Source organism: Lycium ferocissimum, chromosome 8 (assembly GCF_029784015.1).
Source record: "Lycium ferocissimum isolate CSIRO_LF1 chromosome 8, AGI_CSIRO_Lferr_CH_V1, whole genome shotgun sequence".
Lineage (NCBI taxonomy): Eukaryota > Viridiplantae > Streptophyta > Magnoliopsida > Solanales > Solanaceae > Lycium > Lycium ferocissimum.
Window position 1 is genome coordinate 38,920,650 of NC_081349.1, and position 24,674 is coordinate 38,945,323.

Sequence of the window (24,674 nt, forward strand, 5' to 3'; positions counted from 1 at the left end):
AAATACCTATCATCCACCTCCCTGATAGCACTGAAGTCACTCATTATCATCCATGGGCCATGTTGTGTTCTGCCAATTGCCTTCATTGCATTTTATAAAGGTCTCCTAGTTGCAACTGTATGGAGGCCATACACTATAGTGAGACAAAATTCCATTTGTTTAGACAGGACCCTTACTCTCCCTTGAATGTACTGACTGTCAATTTCTATTTCTAGGAAAGCAAACTCATTTGGATCCCAGGACAACCATATCCTCCCTTTACCAGTGTTATCATAGTTCCTACAGATATCCCAGTTTGGAAAAATCTCACTCTTTATTCTGCTAGCATCTTTGCTCCTGTACTCTATGTTCTAATATTGCTATCATCCCTATATTGTGCTTCCTTAGAAGCTTTATTAACTTTGTATGCTTATATACCTTATTTAGACCCCTAATGTTCCATGACACCTATTTCATGATGAGGTTTTGGGATCGGGTGGTTTCTTAGCCATGGCTAAGTTGCAGCCTTACTCAGCCAACTGGTTCCTCTGGGGTGATTAAATGGGAGGGATTTCCACTTGACTTGGCACATCCTTCACGTTAGAATTTTAATTTTTCCTCTGGTCAATCTTCCCAGCTGCCTTTTATATTGCCTGAGTCTTCGGTGCAGCTAATCGTGTTCTATATTCAACCTGTGGTGTATTTGGCACAGGTGCTCTAGCTTGAGTCATCACTGGCTGAGGAACTGCATCTAAAACTGGGGTGGGAATTGGAACAGGGTTTGCCTCGCTTGGCTGCCAAGTTTTGGCCTGATTGCCCTGCCATGCTCCTTGTTGCTTGGCCTTTTGGTGCTCCTATTTATCCATAATAGGCTACTCTGACTGCTTTTTGGGTTGGTAATTATGCCCAACTTGCAAGCATGTCTCACAGGAAGTAAGTTTCCACTCATATGACACATATTGTTCAAAGAAATTACCATTCGGGTCCTGGAGCTTCACAGAGTTATGTAATCCTTTAGGGATATCCATTTCCACCATCATTCTAGCATATGATATCCTTTCAGCTTGCGTTGTACATTCGTCTGCATACAACAGCTTCCCTAAAACACTGCCTATATGACTCAAGGACTCCATGCTCCAGCAATTCAAAGGCAGCCCATAGAATTTGACCCACAAGGGAACCTTGCTTAGCACTTCTTTAGTGAAATCAAATTTAGCCTCCCACACCTTCACAATCATAGGTCTAGTATGCAACATATGTGGCCCTGAGAATAACACTTCATCCCGATCTTCACTTCATCCCGATTTTCTATAGATGTGAATTTTACAAGGAAGTACCCAGCATTATGATAGTAGACTTTAGGAGCTGTAGTATAGTTCCAATTTATAGCAATATATCGTTCAATAGCAACAATTGTAGGAGAGGAACCAACAACATACATAATGAGGGCATATTGCCATTTCTCAGCCTCCTTGTCTAACTCCTCCTTTTGTAGTTGAACCACCAGCTCCCATTCAATGATTGCAGGTGCTATGAATTCTAATGCCATGCCTCTAGCAGCAAATTTATTCTCTTTGAACAAATTGGCCCATTTGGATGCCTCTTTCTTATTTGCCGAGGTGCTATCCTGCGGAATAACTTTTTCTACTGGTTGTGGCATTTTCTCAAGCACTTGGGGTGCAGTCCCAACCCCAATCCTTTCTCAAGCAACTAGCGTATCGTCTTCGAGCAAATTAGACCAGTCCTCCATCGGGGTAGCTTTTTTTGTCTGAGGATACATGTGGGATTTGACCTTTGCAGTTTGGCTTTGTTCTGCTTCAACTATTTCCAGTTCATCAGAGGTCTTCGACGAGCTTGCCTGAGCTCCGCTGCTTTTCGATAAGTTCACCTTCGCTCCGCTAGTTCTAGCATTTAGACTCACTTGGCCAGACGTATACTCAGAACTCTTTTAATAGGAGCCACCGGAGTTGCAGATTGATGGGTACCATTGTTTTCCACCATATCCGGTACAAGGGGTCTTCGTACTGGCTTGTTAACCTTCACCTCTGAGAGCTGGATCTTAGATTTGGTCTTTTTGGTCTTTCCTTTGGCCATGGTGGCGGGACGTATGGTAGTAAGCACCAACACCGTACGTCGGAGAGGAGCAGAAAATCATATTCTAATTTTAATTATATCTTTTGTATTGATTAACATGGGATGCACACGTAACGCACATGTCCAAAACTAGTGAAGAAATAGGGAGTACCAACACCAATATTCAAAATTTGATTTTCTATATATACTAAGACAAACGCGAATGTTAGCAAAACTAATATAGTTTTTTAAATTTTGATGAAAATTTTGAGAATTAATGATTAATAATAATGTTTAAGTGTTAGTTGGAGAAGTAATATGAAGTTTGAGCTTGATGTTCTATTACTATTCTAACAAAAACAAAAAAAAAAAAAAAAAAAAAAAAAAAAAAAACAATTGAGATTGTTGTTACAAAAATCCGTCCAAATATAAGAGAAGTCGTTTTTTCCCTTTGAGAAAATTATTTTCAGTAAAAACATTTCTGCAACCAAACATCATAAATGACTAATCTTCAAAGAAAATATTTTTCTGTTATGCCAATTCACCAAGTGTTTGTCTTTGGCAAGGTAAGACTAAAAACTATTTCGGACAACTAAACACCAAAATGCACCAATTTTCCTTGGAAAAGTTGAAAAATAAATATTTAGAGTCAATTACATTAAACATCCGAAAAATATGATTCAATTTCGACTACACCTCTTGTATTTTGAAATCAAATACTTACACCCCTATATGAAAATCCTACACCTACATACCCTATGAGATAAATTTGAAACTAGTATGTTAAGAAATAATTACAAAAGAAGAATGGTGATTATAAATAGAAAGTTGTTGATGTAATTTTAAGATAAATTTGAAATGTAAGAACAAAAACTACAAACTAAAATTAAAATGAGAAAGTTTTATATCCTAAAATATTATCTATCTATCTATCTATCTATATTATATTAAAAACAGGAACTCTAAAACTTAAAAGTTAAATTACTAAAATATCCTTCTAAATAATCTACATACCCTACATAAAATAAAATAAAAACTAATACCGACAATCGGTGGTGTCACAAAAGTTGCTTGTCATATCTTTTGGTATCTGAATGTTGCACCTCGCGAAAGGTGCTAGTAGAGCACTGCTTTAACAATCGCACGAAGAATGGAACTTTTTTCCTTCAAAGCAAATGACTTCGGGAGTGTTTTGACATGATTATCACTTGTCTGGAGAACTTGAGACTCATTTGGAACCAAAACTCATCTACATCAAATACATGTGAGTCATTACTACTCCCCAGACACTATCTAGCATATTAAAACCTATCTGGCATGAAATTATCCACTTGATGCATGTACATGAAAACACAACTTTTTTGCATTGTACATATATTTTTGGTGATTTTATGATGAGATGATTCATTTATTTGAAAACTGGCAAGCTGATTGGTATGTGGTTGAACTTTTCACAGTTTTAATTGTGGAATACCCATGTTTTTCTTTATTTATAGGGGGGTTGCAACAATAACTTGATGACAAGTAGCATGGTAATAAGGTCTTATTTGATCAGATAGCATACCTGCATTAATTGTTCACGGAAAATAGAAAAAATGAACCAAATCACACCGAAGAAAAATATCAACACTTTTTTGTTTGATTTAGTTTTGGTTCTTGCTTTTAAAAACTGACAATTTTAATTTGGTTTTGATTTTAAGCAAATAGTAACCGAAAATAACCAAACCAAATCAACTATATAAATACCTATTTAAAATTTATAATTGCACATATATGCATGAAATTTTTTATTTAAATTATTAAATTAAATGATACTTATTGATCTTTTGCATTCATGGTACATAATCTAAGTGTTTGCCTTTATTATAAACCAATTATTTGCCTTTAATTTCTGGTTTCATTTGTAGTATTTATTTTGATAGTTCCAAGAATTTATTTCATGTCCAAAATAACTTGTTTTTGAGTTGTTTAATTATTCATCATTTTCTAATTCAAGTGTTGTCAAGATATATTGGTAAATCACAACTATTTAATTTTTTGCATAAAATATTTCACTGTAAGATGTCTTATTTTTATTTTTATTTTTTATTTTTTATTTTAAATTGTTTTTATTACATAGGGGTAGGGGAACAGGAAATGGGGAAGGGGATTACAATGTGGGGATTCGAATCCTCACCAACAAGGTGATAGTTCAGGTAGCCAACCAACTGAGCTACTTAATAAGAAGTCTTATTAAGTTTCTTGAAAATGGCTAATTTTTTAGACAATGCATACGATTTTCTCGAGGAAACTGCATATATAACTTGAGCACGTATATACTTCCTTCTTTTCTTAAGGAGTATTTAGTTTGGTAGTGTTGTATTGCAATATAGTCAAACCTAATATTTGCTAGAAAGTATATTGTACTGTATTTTTTTTATAAAAAAAAATCGAATTAACTGAGAACCAGATTCTCAAAGACTTTTCAACCGCGACCAATCAAGTGTACAACTCTTAAACTGTTAAAGAGATCACAATTATATCTACAACATATTTCTTGGTGTGTATCTACGTGATCTAAAAGCTTAAATTGTTAAAGAAATCACATTGTAATAATTATATCAACAGGTTTGCCCCCTCACGTGTCATGCACGTACGTGGTAATTCTTTCTCATAACGGGTAGCGGTAAAATTTGAATCCAACACCTCCATCTGCTCTAATACCATGCTTGAGTGCCCATCTCATACAAAAGTTGTTAGAGAGAACACTTTTATTCACTTAATTATAAAGATATCACAACGTGAGAAAGCGTGGAAAAGAGGTCCTAAGGAGTAAGGATCAACAAGTATGAGAAGCAGCTCGAGAAGAGGAAATAATTCCAATGAGTTCAAAGTTATATGGAGAATTTGTTGGCCAGGGGACAAATCAATAGGAAATGCTATTTGCTTCGTAAGAATAAGAATTCGCTTTTATGAAATGAAAGAGTTTAATTTCACAGGAATTGTCTTGATCGTCGGATATTACTCCCACTATTACAACCCGACATAACCTGTCTATGGAGCCTCTAAACCAAAGAATAATACTAAGCCCTTGGGACACTTTCCAACTTAAAAAAAATAAACGAAACATGTTAGAAAAATTATTTTTATTTCAGTTTTATTATATATATAAAATGTTTCATGTATGATTTTATGTTTTAAAAAATTTCATAATTTGATTGAAAAATGCATTTGATTCTCGAATAGCTTCCGCACTTGTTATGATTTTCATGCATATGGTCGGAGTGCATCATATGGGTTTGGTTCTCTCGAGTCGGGTAGTATGCCGGGTGCCGGTTGTTGCGTCCAAACGCACACGCAAGTATACGTAGTCGTACAAGTAATATAGTGATTTTAGAAATCGGATGTCGAACCCACAGGGAGTTATGATTAACCGTCAACTAAATTAAACTATCCAAATTATCTATACAAGGAGATGAAATTCGAAGATTGTGATTATAAACTAATTGAAGATAAAAGAGACAAATAGTGAACTTCAACAAAGAAAGAGCGGGTTTTTATATTATCAATGAGACGAATGTTCCGGGGGTTGCGGTTGGTTCGCCAAGTTGAGTTTTTGAACTATTTCCCTTTAATCCGAATTGTCGACGTTTGTTAATTTACCGGATTATTAACTCTCGTAGTATTCTCCCGAACTACTACCCGCCTATTCAAAATAGTTCGCCGTCTATATTCCTATGGAATTGACTTGTTAAGAACGCAATTCGTTTATGGTATTTAATTGAACGCGGTGCCTAGGTATATTCCTATCCTAGCCACAAATCCTAGCCCAATCGTAGGGATAATCGGATCACGCCCTCTTTAATCCTTCTCTAATCTAACAGCATATTTCCCAAGCATGTATATTAGATAGTCGATAGAACCTAACTGTTGGCCAAACAATCAAGCAATTATGAACAAAATTAAAGAAGCAATCAAACTCAACAACTCATATTAAGATAAGAAATTATCACCAAACATCAATAATCATGGTTTACCACAACCCTAGAACGAGAAGTTTAGCTCCGCATAGACATGGAGGAAAAGCAACAAATCATTCAAAGAAAATATACAAACTAGTAATAAGGAGAAGAAAAGATAAAACCCAATAATCTACGGCCTCCACGGCGGCTCCTACTCTCTCTAGGTCAAAAGTCATCTATTCTAATGTAAAAACGGCTATTTATAAGCTAGGGCAAATATGAGATAAGTGGGCCCAATCCCGATCAACTTAAGAGAACTGACGCCTCTTGTGCTTTGGTCATGCGTCGCATGGCCATCGCATGACTATGTCTGTGCATCCGCCGTGCTCGCGTGATCAAATAATGCATAGTTTGAGAATCGAAAGGGGTATTTTTGTGCGGTGTGCGTGCGAGGCACGATGCAACATGAGACCCTTAAATTTGGTCGTATTTTGCCTTCAAGTGTTGCAACCTCCTTCCGTTCACTCGTCCAACATCCGCCTCGAATCGTATTGCTCGGATTACCCTTCATTGGTCCTTGTTGTACCCAAAAGACTTCAACGTGACCTTCTTTTCTTTTTCCTCTTCTTCAATTTTGCTCCAAATCTCTTCATCTTCACACTGTTGCATTTTCAACTTAAACCACCTAGATTCCACAATAAAGCACAAATTAGTCCCATATCACATAGTTAATAGATGTTAGGTGTATTTAATGCATTTAGCTCTAAAATACAGTATAAGTATTTAATGCATTTAGCTCTAAAATACAGTATAAGTATTTAATGCATTTAGCTCTAAAATACAGTATAAGTATGGGTAAAAGATGGCCGAAAAGTGTATAAATACACCTAACATCACCGGTCACGTGAAATCGGGGTGTGACAAACTTGGTATCAAAATAGAAATTTGCGGTTTAATAGAGTAGTCACTGTCCTTAATGAATTTAAGTCTCCCACTACATATATATTGCCATCAGGGTTATGGCAGAATTCCTCCAAAGTTTTACAAAGTCAAAACCGAAATTCAAATTTAGCAATAACTCAAATTTCCAATAAATACGTTTGCAAATTGTTTGAGAGCATTGAGGAAGAAGAAGAGATGAGAGTTCTGATATGGCATTCGTTTTTTAGAAGAAAAGAATATATATATGAAATACCAGTAGGGCTTGTTTGGTTTGGTGTATAAGCAAAAATAGTATTGCCATGAAATTTTGCATATTAGCTAATTCATACAACATCTAAATTTTCGAATTAGCTCTTTTTTCGGTTATTACATCGTATTGGGAACTAATCAATCGGTGTAATTTGGATTCATGTGCCACTATATAGGATTCACTAAAAGAGGAGGTGCTTCCAACCATAATCTTTTGAATCTCATGGCTCATAACCCAAAACCTCTGGTTAAATAAAAAAAATTAAAATGTCAAAATCAATAAATATGAGAGCGCAGATATTCCGTTGCAAATCTTTGCGCTAAATTTAACGACTGATTCATCTTCATCGCTATGTGTTTTCATTATCTTTTGATTTAGTGAAAAAAATCATAATCCGTTGTTATGTTGTCATTAGCTACTACTTAAATAGTATCACCCCGTCACTAATATCCGTGCAAGGCCTTTTTTTTTTTTTTTTACAAGAGGACTAGGCCTACTTGTACTTTTTTTTTTTTTTTTTTTGGCGCGGATTGACCTTCTTTTGGGATGGTCCTTAATTTTTGTCCCTCAAATTGGTGGTCTTTAATATTGCCCTTCACTTAACACCCAGAGGTCCTGGGCTCGAACCTAGACTCAGTAAACAAAAAAAAAAAAAAAAAAATCGCAAGGCATAAGTTGGGATTCGCAGGGCAAAAGTTGGGATTCGCAAGGCATAAGTTGGACCCCAACTTATGCCTTAAGGCATAAGTTTGCCCAAAGTTAGTCCTTAAGGCATAAGTTTGCCCAAAGTTAGGCCTTAAGGCAGAATATATATATATATATATATATATATATATATATATATATATATATATATATATATATATATATATATATATATATATATTTTATTTATATAGCGAGAGTTTGAAACCCAACTTATGCCTTTCAATTTTTTAATTTTTTTTAATTTTTGACTTAGCGGGGTTCAAACCCGAAAAGGGGCTTTTAGTGAGGAACAAAAATTAAAGACTACTGATTTGAGGGGTAAAAATTAAAGATCACACAGTGAAGGACAATCCTGCAAATTGCCCTTGCTTGTATGGTTTCGTATGGGCACACTTTTGTGGACCTAATCTTGTCTTTAAGAAGAGTACACATGCTTTTTCTATGAATTTGATAGAAAAAATGACAAAGTTGATTCCTTATGTTTGAGAATAGAAGCAAAATAGTACCTTAAGTATGCATTGAATAATTTTGGTCCTTTAAGCTAGCCAAAAGTTAGTACTTGTAGCGTTTGTCAAATAGTTACCGAACTCTGCGTGTTAGATTTGAAAACTATGCAAAAAAAGAAGAAGAAGGAAATTAGCGAGAACTTACATTTAGAGAGGTACAATTTTTGTGGTTATGCTATTTTTGATTTATTTTTAGAGTCTGGTGTGGCTTTTATAAATGTAAATTTAACTATTTTTACAATCCTTTCAGTATCTAATGTAATTTTTTTGTTGCATATTTTAGGATTTGCTCGACTAATTTAAATTTACGCCGTGTTAGCGCCAGCCAATACAATTTCAGCCAAATTATATAACATGTTATAATGTGACTATGTGACTGTGATTAATTAAGGCTTAGCTGTCTGTAACTAATTTAGCTGAGGAACCTGATTATCCTCGTGTACGAGATTGGTTAATTTTTTCCCGCCTAGCAAGTTTGAATCTAATTAAATAAACTCTTTACAATTTATTATGACATTAAAGTTTCTAACAGTTTCATTAATTCTTTTAAGTGATTTCTGTTACAAGATTCCCATACGAAATCTAAATTAGGGGATGGGTGACTGCTGATAAGAAAAAAAACAAGAAGTTGTTACAAATATTAATTCAACCATTATCCATTGAAATCCTCATGGAATTACATTTTAATATCCTTAGTTGGGTAGTATTCAATTTTACTACTATAAATAGAACCATTTTTCATGCCATTTTGCATAAGCAATTAGCAAAAGAGTAACTTAAACTACTCAATTAAGTTAATGGCCATGGCTTCTAATATTCCGCAAATTCTTTTTGTTTGCATTTTTGTTATTCTTTTATTGGATTTGGTTTCTTGCCGATTTTTCAATGGTAGTTTAGATGCTGGTGGATTTTCACCAGCAGTAGCAACTTGGTATGGAGATCCTACTGGATCTGGCAGTGGTAATGTCTCTAAAATCGATTTTTTCATATTCTTTCAGATTTAACTTATATATAGTATAACATGTTGTGCAATAGATAAACTGCTTTATTTTTTAGGTTAATAATACCGTTTGTTTATGAACAATTATATATAATTATCTTTTTTAACATTCAGGAGGAGCTTGTGGACTAGAAGATGATGTAGCAAATGCTCCCTACAACGGCATGATAACCGCTGGAAATCAAGCTTTATTCCAACATGGCACGGGATGTGGTGCATGCTATCAGGTGCACACATTCACTATAAAAAAAAATTGGAACTAGCCTACGAACTTCATTGCTAATCCGTCGTTAAATTGCTCATATCTAACCTGATTTCCCCATTGCTAATTCTTGCTTTTTAGTAGTGATTTCTCATAAATTTTACTTAAATTTTTTGTATACAATATCAGTGGCAAATCCAATAATAGGCTAAGTATGTGAAAAAACAAATATGCAGAATCAAAAATATATTTCAGAACCGACAATGTCTATGTTCTAAATCCGTCGCTTTTCAATATACATAATGTTTGAATAGGAGAGAAAAAGAAAAAGTTGTTATTTAAAATTTTACAAAATAATGATATTTTTTATGTATGGAATTGTTTTTCAGGTCTCATGTTCGAAACCAGAATGCTCTGGAAATCCAATAACAGTGGCACTTACAGATGAGTGTCCAGGAACATGTAATAATGATCCAATTCATTTTGATTTAAGTGGAACTGCTTTTGGTGCTATGGCAAAACCTGGTCAAGCTGATCAACTACGTAAACTCGGAAGAATTGATATTTCCTACAAAAGGTAATTATTAAGTCTCTTCATAACAAACTAAAAAAATTATCAGTATAACTTAACATATTATAGCGGATTACCTCCTTTAGTATCATTCGTTATAACTTCTACTTGGGATTTTTTCAGGGTGGCGTGCGACTACAAACAAAATATTATGTTTAAAGTTGATAAAGGATCCAACCCTAATTTCTTTGCGGTTGTAACTGAAGCTGAGGACGGAGATGGTGAACTCTCTTTGGTTGAGATAAAACCGACAGATTCAAATAATTGGCTACCCATGAAACGAATGATTGGAGTAACGTGGTCTGCTAATATTGATCCGAACACACAAAAACCTCCCTTCTCTCTTAGGTTAACTTCAGGGAATAAGCATCAGGTTATAGCTGATACTGCTATTCCTGTTGGTTGGCAGCCAAAAGAAATTTACAAATCGAATGTCAATTTCCCTGCCCAATTATAAAGTCTTTAGTTTGAGAGATTACAAAGTGAAATGTTGGACTTCTTTTGTATACCAACAATATGATATATTAAAGAAAATTCTTCAGATATCAAGATCGAAATTCTCAATTTTACTTTATTATAAATCTTTATGGCAGTTCCTTCAATGTTTGCCTATGGTGCCTTCTGGCTAGACATGTTAGGCATTTCTTTTGAAAAGAACATTCCTGTTGTACGCTACTAATTAATTCAAGCTTTAATATAGTTATATAGCCAAAAGGTTTTCAGTCCATACGGACCCAATATCTTGTAATGTTGAACGTTAATTATGTTTAATTAATAGTAGTATATATTATCCTTGTTTAAAAAGCATAGTTGATTCAGTCCATCTTGTTTTTACAAATTCAAAAGAAAAAACTATTTATAATTACTCATTACCTAAAAGCATAAACCTTGAAAGCATTGGTCACAACAATTTTGTAATGTATTTCACATATAAAACGTACCTAAATTTAATTTATATTAAGTCTTTTGTTCTTTTTACTTAAAAGCCATCACCTTAGGTTATGTTAAGAATTGGTCATTCCCAATATTCTATGAGCAAAAAACTAGTTCTGTCTACATTTATCCTAGCCTTATACTACAAACTAGGAGTACAAAATCAACCTAGAAAGTTCGAATCTGACGTTTACAAATATTCATTAGATTTGTTAAGTGATATTTATTACTAGATACCAAAATAAAATCTAAATTAATGGATACGCAACGTGCTGATAAAAAATAATCTAGAAATTTTAAAAAATATTTCTCCCATTATTTATTAAAATCCTCTACATGTATTCAAAATTTTCTAGTATAAATAGAACAGTTTTCATGTCATTTGTATAAGCGATTAGCAAAAGAGCAAAGTACTCTATTAAGTTAATAATGGGCATGGGTTCTAATTTTCCTCATTTTCTTTCTATTTGCATTTTTGTTTTTCTTTTCTCGAATTCGGTTGGTGTTTGTTCTTGCCGATTACTCAATGTTAGTTTAGATAATACTGGTGGATTTTCATCAGCAGTGGCAACTTGGTATGGAGATCCTACTGGAGCTGGCAGTGGTAAAGTCTCTAGCTAAGATCCTTTCTTTTCTTATTTTTTTGGATTTTTTTCATCTTATTTTTTTTGGATTTAACCTATCTACTAATGGTGTAAAATAACTATGCTCAATCAATATAATTTAACATGTTTTGTAATAGGTAAGTTGCTTTATTTTTCAGGTCGATAATTTTTTTAAAAATAATTAATTACCGATAATGATTTTTTTTTTCGTGTTTAGGTGGGGCTTGTGGACTGGAAGATGATGTAGCAAACGCTCCATACAACGCCATGATAACTGCTGGAAATCAAGTTTTGTTCCAATCTGGTTTAGGATGTGGCTCATGCTATCAGGTCCGAACGTTACTCATAGTTTTACTTAAATTTGTTGTATTCAACAACACTGGCGAATCGAACAATAGGTTGTGTGAAAAATAAGGGCCCGTTTGGCCATAAATACCAAAAACGTTTTCACTTTTTTTGGAATTTTTGAAGTTGGAGTTGGAGTTGTGTTTGGTCATAATTTTTTAAATTGGAGTTTTTGGTGAAATGTAGTGTAAAAAAGAAAAAAAAGTTGAAATTTTTTTAAAAACAAATTTTTCTTGTTTTCAATATTCCGGAATACAACTCCGGAAAAAAGTGAATAATTTTTATGGCCAAAAGCTAAAAGTAAAAGAAGCGAAAAAAATTTCTGGAAAAAAGTGAATAATTTTTATGGCCAAACGCCCACTAAGTATAAATAGAGTTAAGACACCCATTTCAAGAGTAGCCATCCTCTACTTATTTTTTGTTTTGTTTTTGCGTTAAGTCTTTTCAGTGATGCAGAGGTTAGGCCTAGTGCCCCTTGCGCAAACTATAATCTGAATTATCAATAAAAGTGGACCACTTTGTGGTCATAAACAAAGTCATACATTTCAGAACATACTATTTTTCAATGGTCGTTATGCAATATACATCATGTTTTGGGGCGTGGGGGTGTGAACAGTGAAATTTTACCGAATTTGAAATAGGATTTTACAAGATGAATTCAATCCATCTTCAAACTCTAAAGCCGGTTAGGGTTTCTTGAAGGCTACTCTACTCTAAACCCTAACTTACGTCTATATAAAGGGACACATATTCCCTTGAAAGACATCTCGAACATCCCATAAACTCATGGATATTCACAAAGAGATCAATATCTCGAATATCCCATAAACTCATGGGTATTCACAAGAGATCAAGGCATCAAATAATGTATTTTTCAAATCTCTGTCCAACGTTCTTGGAGATTAAATACATCACATGGAGGTCATCCTACGTTCGAGAAATACGCTACTAACGGCCCTCGAATTACGGAGAAATATTAGGAGAGAAGAATCAAGAGAACAAACAGATTTGTACCCGCAATATTCATCAATAAAATCTCTGTTTCAACATATATTGTTTGGGCTTTACAGTTTATTTTTCACAAATCAAAAATTTGTTGCAAACAAATTGGCACCCCCAGTGGGACCAAATCTGCCCTTCATCTCTTCTCTCACAAATCAAATCTTCAAAATCTGTAGTCACAAAACCGCCAAGATGGAAGCTCCATAATATGGGTACTTCAAGTCTCGTATTTGAGTTTCAGCAAGTCTACACTTTGACAAGCCTTGAAATAGGGGGCATTTGTGAACAACAAAATTTTACCGAATTTGAAATAGGACTCTACTAGATCAGTTCAATCCATCTTCAAACTCTAAGGTCGGTTAGGATTTCTTGGAGGCTACTCTACCCTAAATCCTAACTTACGCTCTCGAATATCTCATAAACTCATGGATATTCACAAAGAGACCAATATCTCGAATATCTCATAAACTCATGAATATTCACAAAGAGATCAATATCTCGAATATCCCGTAAACTCGTGGATATTCACAAGAGATCAAGGCATCAAATAGTGTCTTTTTCAAATTCCTGTCCGACGTTCTTGGAGATCAAATACATCACAAGGAGGTCATCCTACGTTCGAGAAATACGCTATTAACGGCCCTCAAATTACGGAGAAATATTAGGTGAGAAGAATCAAGAGAACAAAAAAATTTGTACCCGCAATATTCATCAATAAAATCTCTATTTCAACATATTTTATTTATGCTTTACAGTTTATTTTTCACACATCGAAAATTTGTTGCAAATAGGGGGTGGGGAGGGTGGGGGGAGGAACTGCATAAAGAAAAAATAAAACACATAATATAGTAGTACTTATTAAAATTCAGAGTATCAATTTATATGTTTGTAAAGAATGGAACTGTTTTCAGGTCTTATGCAATCAGAATCAAGAATGCTCAGGTAATCCAATAACAGTAGCTCTTATAGATGAGTGTCCAGGAACATGCAATGATGATCCAGTTCACTTTGATTTAAGTGGATTTGCCTTTGGAGCTATGTCAAAATCTGGCCAAGCAGACCAATTGCGTAAACTTGGAAGAATCGATATTTCCTATAAAAGGTGAATGAGTTTCGTCATAATAAACTAAAAATGTACATTATTTTATGAATTTAACTTACAAAAATTGCATTATCTAAGTAATTTTACGTGTTATAATAAGTTAGACTACCAAAAAAAAAAAAAAAAAAAAAAGGCCAGAACTAACCGAGAATCGATTTTCGGAAAAACCCGACAGAAAATGAGTTGTTGGAAAGGAACTCGTCGGTAAAAAAAGCGACCGATTTTTCAGTTGTTTTTTTAAATATTAAATTTATCGGCTTTTTTGACACATGACCAAAAAAATGATTGAATTCGGTCGATTATTAAATTACAAAATTATAAAAAGCATCATTCGGGGTTCGAACCCCCGTCTTAACTGTGGTAGGTACTATTATTTATTTATTTATTTTGTAGGATATTATTCACCACCAGATCATTGGTGCTTGTTAGTTTAGGACTTTTTTTTTAAAAAAAAAAATTTATACTCTTCAATCTCATTTTTTCGGATTGGTAATTAGATCGATTTTTCTTTTAACTAAGTTGACCGAAGATTTGACCAAAAATTGACCGCGTCGGTCGGTTTTGAAAGTTATTTTCAATTATTTCAACTAATAAACCGATCGCGTCGGTCGACTTTCTATTTCCTGGATTTTGACACTAAAAACCGACCAAGTCGATCGACTTTTTATATTAGTGAACCTTTTTGCCAGAAGAAAGCAAAAAATCAACCAAATTTGGTCAAATTTTCTATCGATTTTGGCGTGTTTTTAGTAGTTGCCTGCTTTATTTTTCATATAGCTATCTTATTGACCCATATATTATTCTTTGGTTAACTTCCTCTTGGGATTTTTCAGGGTGGCATGCGACTACAAGCAAAATATTATGTTTAAGGTTGAAAAGGGATCCAACCCTAATTTCTTTGCTATTGCAATTGAAGCTGAAAATGGAGATGGTGAACTCTCTTCGGTTGAGATAAAACCGACAAGTTCCAATAAGTGGCTTTCCATGCAACAAATGTTTGGAGCAACTTGGTCTGCAAATATTCATCCAAACACACAAAAACCTCCATTCTCTGTTAGGTTAACTTCACAGAATAAACATCAGGTTCAAGCTAATAATGTCATTCCTGCGGATTGGCAGCCAAGAGCAATCTACAAATCAAATGTCAATTTCTCTCCCCAATTATAAAGTCTTTTAATTTTATTTTGAGGATTGGAGGAATTTGAGAGATTATCAAGTAAAATGTTGGACTTTTTTTATACACCAACATTTTGATATAATAAAAGAAATTATTTAGTTATCAAGTTCGAAATCTCTTTCACTTTATTATAAACCTATTCGAGAAATTGTACTTTCGTTAGATCTCGTAGACAACTAATACCCTAGGTAAAGTTCAATGGCTTTAATGAGAGAAAAATATTTTTTAACTTTATTGATAAACAACTAAAGTTGAGTGACATAAATTGATAAACATAATTTTTTAAACTTTATTGATAAACATAAATTGAAACGGAGGGAGTATTTATGATTATTCATAATCTCTTCATTTTCTCGCAAAATCATAAAACTAGATTTTCTTTTGTTATTCATGTGGGTAAAACAAAAAATTTATTACAACCTAAGGCAAAAATGAAAAAGGAAGAGACTTTTTAGATCAAAGAAAGACTGAAATAACACTAATGAACAGGAGAACATTTGTTCATCTCTTCTTCATTCATAGACAGTCTACAAGGCTCACTCCATGCTTTATAATAAAGAAAGGTTGTACTAATACTACCAGTTGGCCTCTCTCATTCAAGAGTAGTAGTAGTACTAGTGTTTTTCCTCACCCGATATCAGGGGGCGAATTTACTATAGAATTTATGGTGCACGTGAATCCATAATATTTTCACTAAATTAGATATTTTATGTACATATTATCTAGATTTTTTTTTTTTTTTTTTTTAATTTCTATTTCTCCCATCACAGTGGCAGGACATTTTCATTAATCAAATCAGAGTACACAAAAGGGGTATTAACTACCCAAATACCTACCGAATGGAACATTCTCCATTCGTAAGATGGTAGATTTCCATTTAAGCCCTAAAAAATTGTATATACTATGTAGGGGTACTTCACCCCTCTATCTAAAACAAGTTAACGGACATCAAAAGTGTAGAATCTAGCTATGTTCCTATCTACAAAGAAGGAATTATGTATGATTCTCCTTCTAAATGAAGGGAGTTGTAACCCGTCAACATTAAGCTCTCCTCTAGCTTCTTTAAGCATTTGAGAAGGAGTACTGAACCAAGTGAAGTCTTGGCACTGCACACCAAAATTAGCAAGTTTGTCTACAACATTGTTGCCTTCTTTATAGCAGTGATTGATTTGGAAATGATCAAAATTGTTGAGAAGATTTTTGATATTTTGAATAATATCAGAAAGGTTCCAAAGAGGGATTTGATTTTCTAAGAATCCAGTTAACTAGGAGTTGAGAATCACTTTCAATCTCCAGATTCTGGATGCCATTACTGGAGCACCAATTCACACCAATCAACAGGGCCATTGCTTTAGCAAAATTATTGGATCTCTGGCCAAAAGTAGTAGCAAAAGCTGAAACCATGTATCCATCAGCATCCCTAACAATACCTCTACCACCACTGGGGCTAGGATTGCCTCATGAGCTGCCATCTGTGTTCACTTTCATATAACCATTGCGAGGAGGGGTCCATGTTACAGGAATGACAGAGAAAGTAGGAATTGCATCTTGAATCAGGTTACTGATGTTTCCATTGCATAAATGGTGAGATGTGGTTGAATTGTTTATGGGCTATGATATTGAGCTGATGGTAGGTGGATGTGATAATGTTGTAAGCATTCATTCTCTTGTTCTCATACCTATATTTGCATCTAGCCTTCCATAATTGCCATATAAGAATAGCTGGCATAACTTGAAGGGCCATTTTCACAAGAGGCCTCCTACCTTTGGTAATCCACCATTGAATTAGAACATGTCTAATATTAATGGCATGTATAGAGACACCAACCACCTTGTTGAAATGAGACCACACCTCCTTTGCAATGTCACTTTGTATGAACAAGTGTTCTTGATCTTCCAGATTCCCAATAGCACAACAAGAACATTTTGAAGGTAAGGCCACACCTGATTTGATGATGTTAAAATCCCCTGCAATTTTATTTCTAAGTAGTCTCCAGATGAAAAAAGATACTTTGAAAGGCTCCTTCTTGTTCCAAGTCATGCTATCAACCAGTGACTTCGAGTGCCATGTCCTAGTTGCATGCCAAGCAGAGTTACAAGTGAATCTTTCATCTATTGAAGCAGTCCAAATTGGCTGATCATCCAAGGTAGGAGATCCAATTTTAACTCACAAATATGTTCCACAATATCTGGGGCTAGGCATTGGTGAAGCTTGATCATATTCCATCTACCATCTGTAAAGAAAGAAGAGACACATGTATTAAAGAAGTAGAAGTTGAACCATATTGTGATAATTGGCCCTTACCAGACCAATTATCCCACCAATTGTTGGCATTTCCAGAGTTTATTCTCCATTGTATGAGGTGATCTATTCTTCCTTTGATTTTCATCATTCTTCTCCAAATATCATACTGTGAATCGTTGAATTTCCTAGCAATATTTAGCATTTAAAAAATCAGTCCATATACATTTCTACAATTTTGAAAATACTCCAAAGTTTTGTGGCAAAGGTATCAGCTATCTCATGAAGAGATCTGATGCCAATGCCTCCTTCATTGGTAGGTGCACAGAATCTTTTTCAGGAAGCCCAATGATGTTTATTTCTACCATCCACAGTATCCCATAGGAAGTTAGAGAGAACCATTTCAGTCTGATAGAAAATAGTTTTAGTGGGCTGACAAATAGAAAGTAAATGTGTAGGCATTGCACTAAGAACATATTTTATAAGAATGAATTTACCACCAGGTGAAAGAGATTTACTATTCCAAGTGCTAGCCCTTTGGAGAATTTTAGAAGCAAGATCAGTGAAATAGTGAGTTTTTTTCCTACCAGTGAAGATGAGGCAACCCAAATAATTAAAAGGAAAATCATTTTTCTGAAAACCAAGGCATTTAGTGACGATTTTCTTCCTTTTGTTAGGAATAGAGTCATCAAAAAAGAAACAAGATTTGCTCCTATTAATCAACTATCCAGAAATTTTTTCATAGTCATGAAGAGTTTCCATAATAAGGTTAAGAGTATAGGATTTCCCATAACAGAAAATGATCACATCATCTGCATAAGACAAGTGATTAATTAGAGGACCATTATTCTGCATGTAAAAACCAATGAATTTGGGATCTTGGAAAAGCTTATTCAGGCTTCTAGTAAGAACTTCAGCAGCTATAATGAAAAGATAGGGTGAAATGGGATCTCCCTGTTTGACCCCTCTTTGAGATTTGAAAAACCATGTTTGTTGCAATTGATGTTGATAGTATACTGCATATTTGAAAGCAGATTTCATATAATACCAATCCATCTTTTAGAGAAACCAAATTTTCTCATAACAGCACAGAGCAATTGCTATGATAATCTGTCATAGGCCTTATTCATATCCAGTTTAATGACCACATTATCAACTCTGTTTTGTTTCTTGAGCCAGCAGAACATTCTCACTTATAGATCTATTCTTGACAAAACCACTTTGATTCTGAGAGATAATCTTGGGAATGACTTTGGCCAATCTCTCATTAAGGACCTTGGAAACTATTTTTTTGTGAAACATTACTCAGGCTGATGGGTCTGAATTCTAAGAAAGATTGAGGAGCCTCAACTTTAGGGATGAGGACCAAACAGGTACTGGTGAAGAACTTAGGCATTTGAGCACCCATTTATAACAGTCTTCACCATTTCCACAAAGTCATTTTCAATGATGTCCCATATTTTCTGAAAGAAACACCCAGTGATGCCATCAGACCCAGGAGAACTGTTGGCATTAATGCTGAAGACAGCTCTTTTAACTTCATCCATGTTGGGTTCTTCAAGCAGAGAAAAGTTGTCCTCTTCACTAATTAAAGAAGGATTGACATCAAAACATTCCATATCAATTAAACAGTATTCTTGTGAGGAAAGTTGATGATAAAAATTGACTGTAGCAGCTGCAATTTCTTCATCATTTTCCAGTTTAGAATTGATCTAATATTACCTGTTGGCACTCATGCTACAATTAAACTTAAGAGTACACTTGGTTGAAAGCTAGAGGAACATGACTCATTCTCACTTAACGTATTTTTTTCCTTTCTTAAATAGTAAACCCATATTTCAAAAATTCTAAATTCAGCTTTGCCGAAAATCCTAAATCCACCTCTGTCATTATCTGCTTTGTAGTATGATTAATATGAATTTACATTGAGAAGTACTACTATACAGATTAAACTTTGTTTACAAAATGCGACTCCATTTTCAGAGCTCAAGCAATAACAAACTTTGTTTTTGTTTTTCTAATATAATAAATCACAAAAATCTAGCCTTTTGAGTTGTACTAATATGAAGGCCATAGGTGAATAGACATAGAAGTTGACCACTTGGCCTAATTTGTTTTTTGGATGCCTTCAGTTTTTCATTTATTTATTATTTGGCTTAATAGTTCGGGAACCCTGACATTTGAAATTTGTAGGGAGTCAAATATTATTAATTTAATGGAAACGGCTCAAATATGCCATTGAACTATCGGAAATGACTCATTTATTTCACTCATCAATAGTTTGGCCCATTTATGCCATCGAACTATCGAAAATGGCTCATTTATGCCACTAATCAATAGTTTGGCTCATTCATGCCATCGCCCGTTACCAAAATGACTCATCCATGCCATTTTTCATTAACGCCGATTGTATAATACCAAATATGACATGTGGCCTCCAACTCAATTATGGTTGTGGGTGGGTAGGGTGTATGAGTCGGATTTTTTATTAATTTGGGATTTAAAATTGGGCCGGTTTAATTAAAAGACGTAAACCTCTAATTAGAGGTCACGTGTCATATCTGGTATTATAAAACCGGCGTTAATGAAAATGACATGGATGAGTCATTTTGGTAACGGACGACGGCATAAATGAGCTAAACTATTGATGAGTGGCATAAATGAGCCATTTTCGATAGTTCGATGGCATAAATAGGCCAAACTATTGATGAGTGGCATACATGAGCCATTTCCGATAGTTCGATGACATATTTGAGCCTTTTCCGTTAATTCTTTTACTGAATAGATCAAATAGCTCTGTTTTCAAGAGGAGTTGGCCAAAAGGCCATATTGAAAAGTTATTTTGCCAAAAGGCCACGGGTCTTCAAAAATTGGTGCTTTGGCCACCATTGATGATGTCAGCATGTCAGAGATTTGCTGTGTCAAATATCAGCCCTAAAGTTTTGAAAACTACACTTTGGCCTCAAACGCCCAATATTTTAATTACCTCAAAAAAAAATTTAAAAAAATTTCCCTCCAAAAGCTCCCGATTTATCCACTTTTCATATTCCGTTTCCGGCAAAAATTTCGGCGAAAGTTTCGGCTTTTCAACGAAAAATCAGTCCCCAGCAACGTAGTATGGCGTCGATTGCAGTCATAGACCATAGCCGTAATCTATTATCGATTTATTATGGCATCGATTGCAGTCATAAATCATAGCCGTAGTCTATTATAGATTTATTATGGCGTCGATTGCAGAATATATTATAGTAGGTGGTGATTGAATGGATGAATGGGAGGGGACCTCAAAATGTTGGAACTGGACTTCTATGAGCAAGGTGACAGGATGATCCTGATAGTGATGACGAAGAGCGAACGGACAAAAAAATAAAACACAAACCCCAAATTGCACAAATCTAAGGGATCGTGGATAGGTATACCATAAACCGATCGCCGCCAATATAATAGCTAACAGTTATCATTTAGGCTCGACTTCACGCATGGTCAATAATTGTCCACATGTTATGTATAGACCAAGGACAATATTTGTCTAAAAATTCATAAGTAAATAAAATAAATAAAAGTACAATAACACTTTAATACCATATGAGAGTCCTCATTCATTGAACACATGATTAAAAGAGTTTTAGGACAAGTAATGGTACTTAAAAGGCCAATATTTGTCTAAATAGCCATAATTTTTTTTTTAAAAAAAAGGACATACCACTATTTAAACATTATAATAACACTCTAATACATCATATGAGAGTCCCATCCATTAAACACATGATCAAAAGAGTTTTAGGACAAATAATGGTACTTAAAAGGCTAATATTTGTCTAAGTAACCATAAGTAAAAAAAAATAAAAAAGGACATACCACTATTTAAACATTAAAATAACACTTTAATACATCATATGAGTGTCCCCATCCATTAAACACATGATCAAAAGAGTTTTAAGACAAGTAATGGTACTTAAAAGGCCAACATTTGTCTAAATAGCCATAAATTTTTTTTTTTAAAAAAAGGACATACCACTGTTTAAATATTATAATAACAATTTAATACATCATATGAGAGTCTCCATCCATTAAACACATGATCAAAAGAGTTTTAGGATAAGTAATGATACTTAAAAGGCCAATATTTGTCTAAAAAGAGCCAAAAACAAATAAATAAAAAAGGACATACCACTATTAAACATTATAATAACACTTTAATAAATCATATGAGAGTCCCCGTCCATTGAACACATGATCAAAAGAGTTTTAGGACAAGTAATGATACTTAAAAGACTAATTTTTATCTAAAAATGCCAAAAATAAATAAAAGGACATGTCACTATTTAAACATTATAATAACACTTTAATACATCATATGAGAGTCCCATTCATTGAACACATGATCAAAAAGAGTTTTAGGACAAGTAATGATACTTAAAAGACCAATATTTGTCTAAAAAAAGTCATAAATTAATAAAATAAAATAAAAAGAGGACATACCGCTATTTAAATATTATAATAACACTTTAATACATCAAATGAGAGTCTTAATCCATTGAACACATGATCAAAAGAATTTTAGGACAAGTAATGGTAATCATAACACTACTATCCATTTAGTCTCACAATAAGTTATTGTTCTCAAAGCACAATCTTGTTTTAAGGATAACCATTACTTGTGCTTAAACTCTTTAGACCATGTGTTTAATGGATGTGGACTCTCATATGATATATTAATTTTTTATTGTAATGTTTAAATAGTATCAAGTCTTTTAATTTATTTATGGCTTTTTACACAATTATTGGCCTTTTAAGTACCATTACTTGTCCTAAAACTATTTTGATGTGTTCAATGGATGGGGACTCTCTTATGATATATTAAAGTGTTATTATAATGTTTAATATCCTTTTTTATTTTATTTATTTATTTATGACTTTTTTAAACAAATATTGGCCTTTTAAGTATCATTACTTGTCTTAAAACTCTTTTGATCATGTGCTCAATGGATGGGGACTCTCATAGAATGTATTAAAGAGTTATTATAATGTTTAAATAGTGGCATGTCCTTTTATATATTTATGGATTTTTAGACAAATATTGTCCTTGGTCTATATACAATATATGAATAATTATTGACCATGCGTGAAGTCGAGCCTAAATGATAATTTTTAGTTATTGACGACGGTCAGTTTATGGTATACCTATCCACGATCCCTTAGATTTGTGCAATTTAGAGTTTAGGGTTTGGCGTTTGGGGTCTGGGGTTTGGGTTTTATTTATTTTATTTTTTCAATTTTTTTTTCATTAGACTAGTGTAAATTCAGCATGCTTTTCATTCCAACGGTCGCCTTTATTTCTCTGGTTTATCATCGACCAAAATGGTCTAAAATTGTTCTAAGTAGTGAGTTATTATAAACTACGGTGATTTATTTCCTATTTGTATTTATAATCTACCAAAGACACAGTTTTATTTCGACTGACGGACCACAAATTTCTCTACAACGGTAATAAAACAAAAATTTCTTAAATTTACAACCTTAACAATAGATCCTTCCTTATAATAAAACCGACCAAAAGTTCAAACTACTCCATTGTCTTTTTTCTTGAACAAACTTCTCCATTGTCTCCTTTCTTGATCAAACTCCTCCATTATCTTTCTTGATCAAACACCTCCATTCTCAGATACATTACCATCATTCTCAACTCTATCTCCTCCATCACCATCAACACTATACTTATTAATAGGGTCTGAGTAGGACTCACTCTCAGCTTCTGCACTTCTATTTCTTTTACATCTCAGCTAACTTCTTCACCTCTTTTTTTTTATCCTTATGATCTGCAGTAGAACGAGTTTGAACCATATCACCAGAACGGGGGAGTATTTTTCCTCTTCTTCCTCTACACCTAGTCATTTATACGGTCTATATATAAAAAATACAGACTTTGTTGAAACACAATATAAGAACCATCACTCTCAACTCTCAACTGTATCTGAACCATTCTGAACGGGGACGTGACGGTTGTATTTGAACCATCCTCAAATAGGGACTTTATTTTGCCTGTTTTTCCAATACAGAATAAGAATAATCGACCAAAAGTCTATTAATAGACCATGATTTACAAAAAGCAAAAACACAAAAAGAAAGATCAAAACAAGCAAAATAAGTATAAATAACACACATTTCCACGAGAAAACAGGCAAAACTTCAAAGGTTTTGGAAAAAAAGCAGAACTTTATAAACACTAGGTTTTTATCAAGATCGAAAAAAATTTAATCGAACCAATCTTTTAAATAGGCAATATGGATCTTAAAATGCTTCGCCATTGATGCAAAATTAATTAACATACCTGAAGACGACGATTGGAGAGCTTCCGAGCTCTAGAGAGAAGAAAAATAAACTGGAGAGATTGGTCTTGATAGAGAAGAGAGTGAAGAGAGAGAAGGTTTTGTATATTTTATTACAAGTCACACGGACTTAAGTGTATAACTTAAAACCTCCAAACTTTTTAAAATTATGAAATACACCCCATTCCCCTTTTTCTAAACCTTAATACCAAAAAATTATTGAAAAAGAAATTGAACGGCCTTATTCCCAATTGAAACTTGAAAATGACCTCCTCCACAAATCTTCTCCTGTTTTTATCGGGGATATGGATGATAATATAAATACTATTTCTTGTAGCTTCTTAAAATATAACTATTCAAATATGAAAAAGCTATTCAAATACTTCTTTTAATTATTTCAGAAACCTTTTAGAAAATATTTGTCTGCACTGTTGTCGAGTACTCGAGTTCCTCTAGTTGAATTTCTTTTTTACTTAATAATTCAATTTTCAGACAAATTTACATGTAGTTATAATTTGATTAATTAAGTCTAATCTGTCTGTAACTTGATTAAAATTATCATTTAGCTAAGGAACCTCTATATTGGTTATCCCCGTTAATTGTATGAGACAATTCTGATGAAATAACCTCTTTGCAATTTATTATGACATTTAAGTCACTAACAGTCAACAGACTCACTAGATGGTCTTCTAAGTGATTTTTCTTACTGAATATTGAAAATTTAATGGAATAATTAAAAGTCGTTAAAATATTAATTCTGGTATTAT

General features: G+C 33.7%; 2 protein-coding genes across 2 annotated transcripts; both read left to right on the top strand.

Annotated features, from left to right (window-relative positions):
• The first annotated feature begins 9,151 nt into the window (after window positions 1-9,151).
• LOC132066910 (expansin-B4-like) lies at window positions 9,152-10,721 on the top strand. The gene is made up of 4 exons (XM_059460101.1): window positions 9,152-9,359; window positions 9,514-9,626; window positions 9,991-10,178; window positions 10,296-10,721. The coding sequence occupies exons 1-4, from the start codon at window positions 9,197-9,199 to the stop codon at window positions 10,627-10,629; spliced, it is 798 nt and encodes a 265-aa protein (XP_059316084.1). The 5' UTR covers window positions 9,152-9,196; the 3' UTR covers window positions 10,630-10,721.
• Window positions 10,722-11,349: 628 nt separating this feature from the next.
• Window positions 11,350-15,442, top strand: LOC132066911 (expansin-B4-like). The gene is made up of 4 exons (XM_059460102.1): window positions 11,350-11,709; window positions 11,928-12,040; window positions 13,969-14,159; window positions 14,993-15,442. Exons 1-4 carry the CDS (start codon window positions 11,535-11,537, stop codon window positions 15,324-15,326), a joined length of 813 nt encoding a protein of 270 aa, XP_059316085.1. The 5' UTR covers window positions 11,350-11,534; the 3' UTR covers window positions 15,327-15,442.
• Window positions 15,443-24,674: the final 9,232 nt, after the last annotated feature.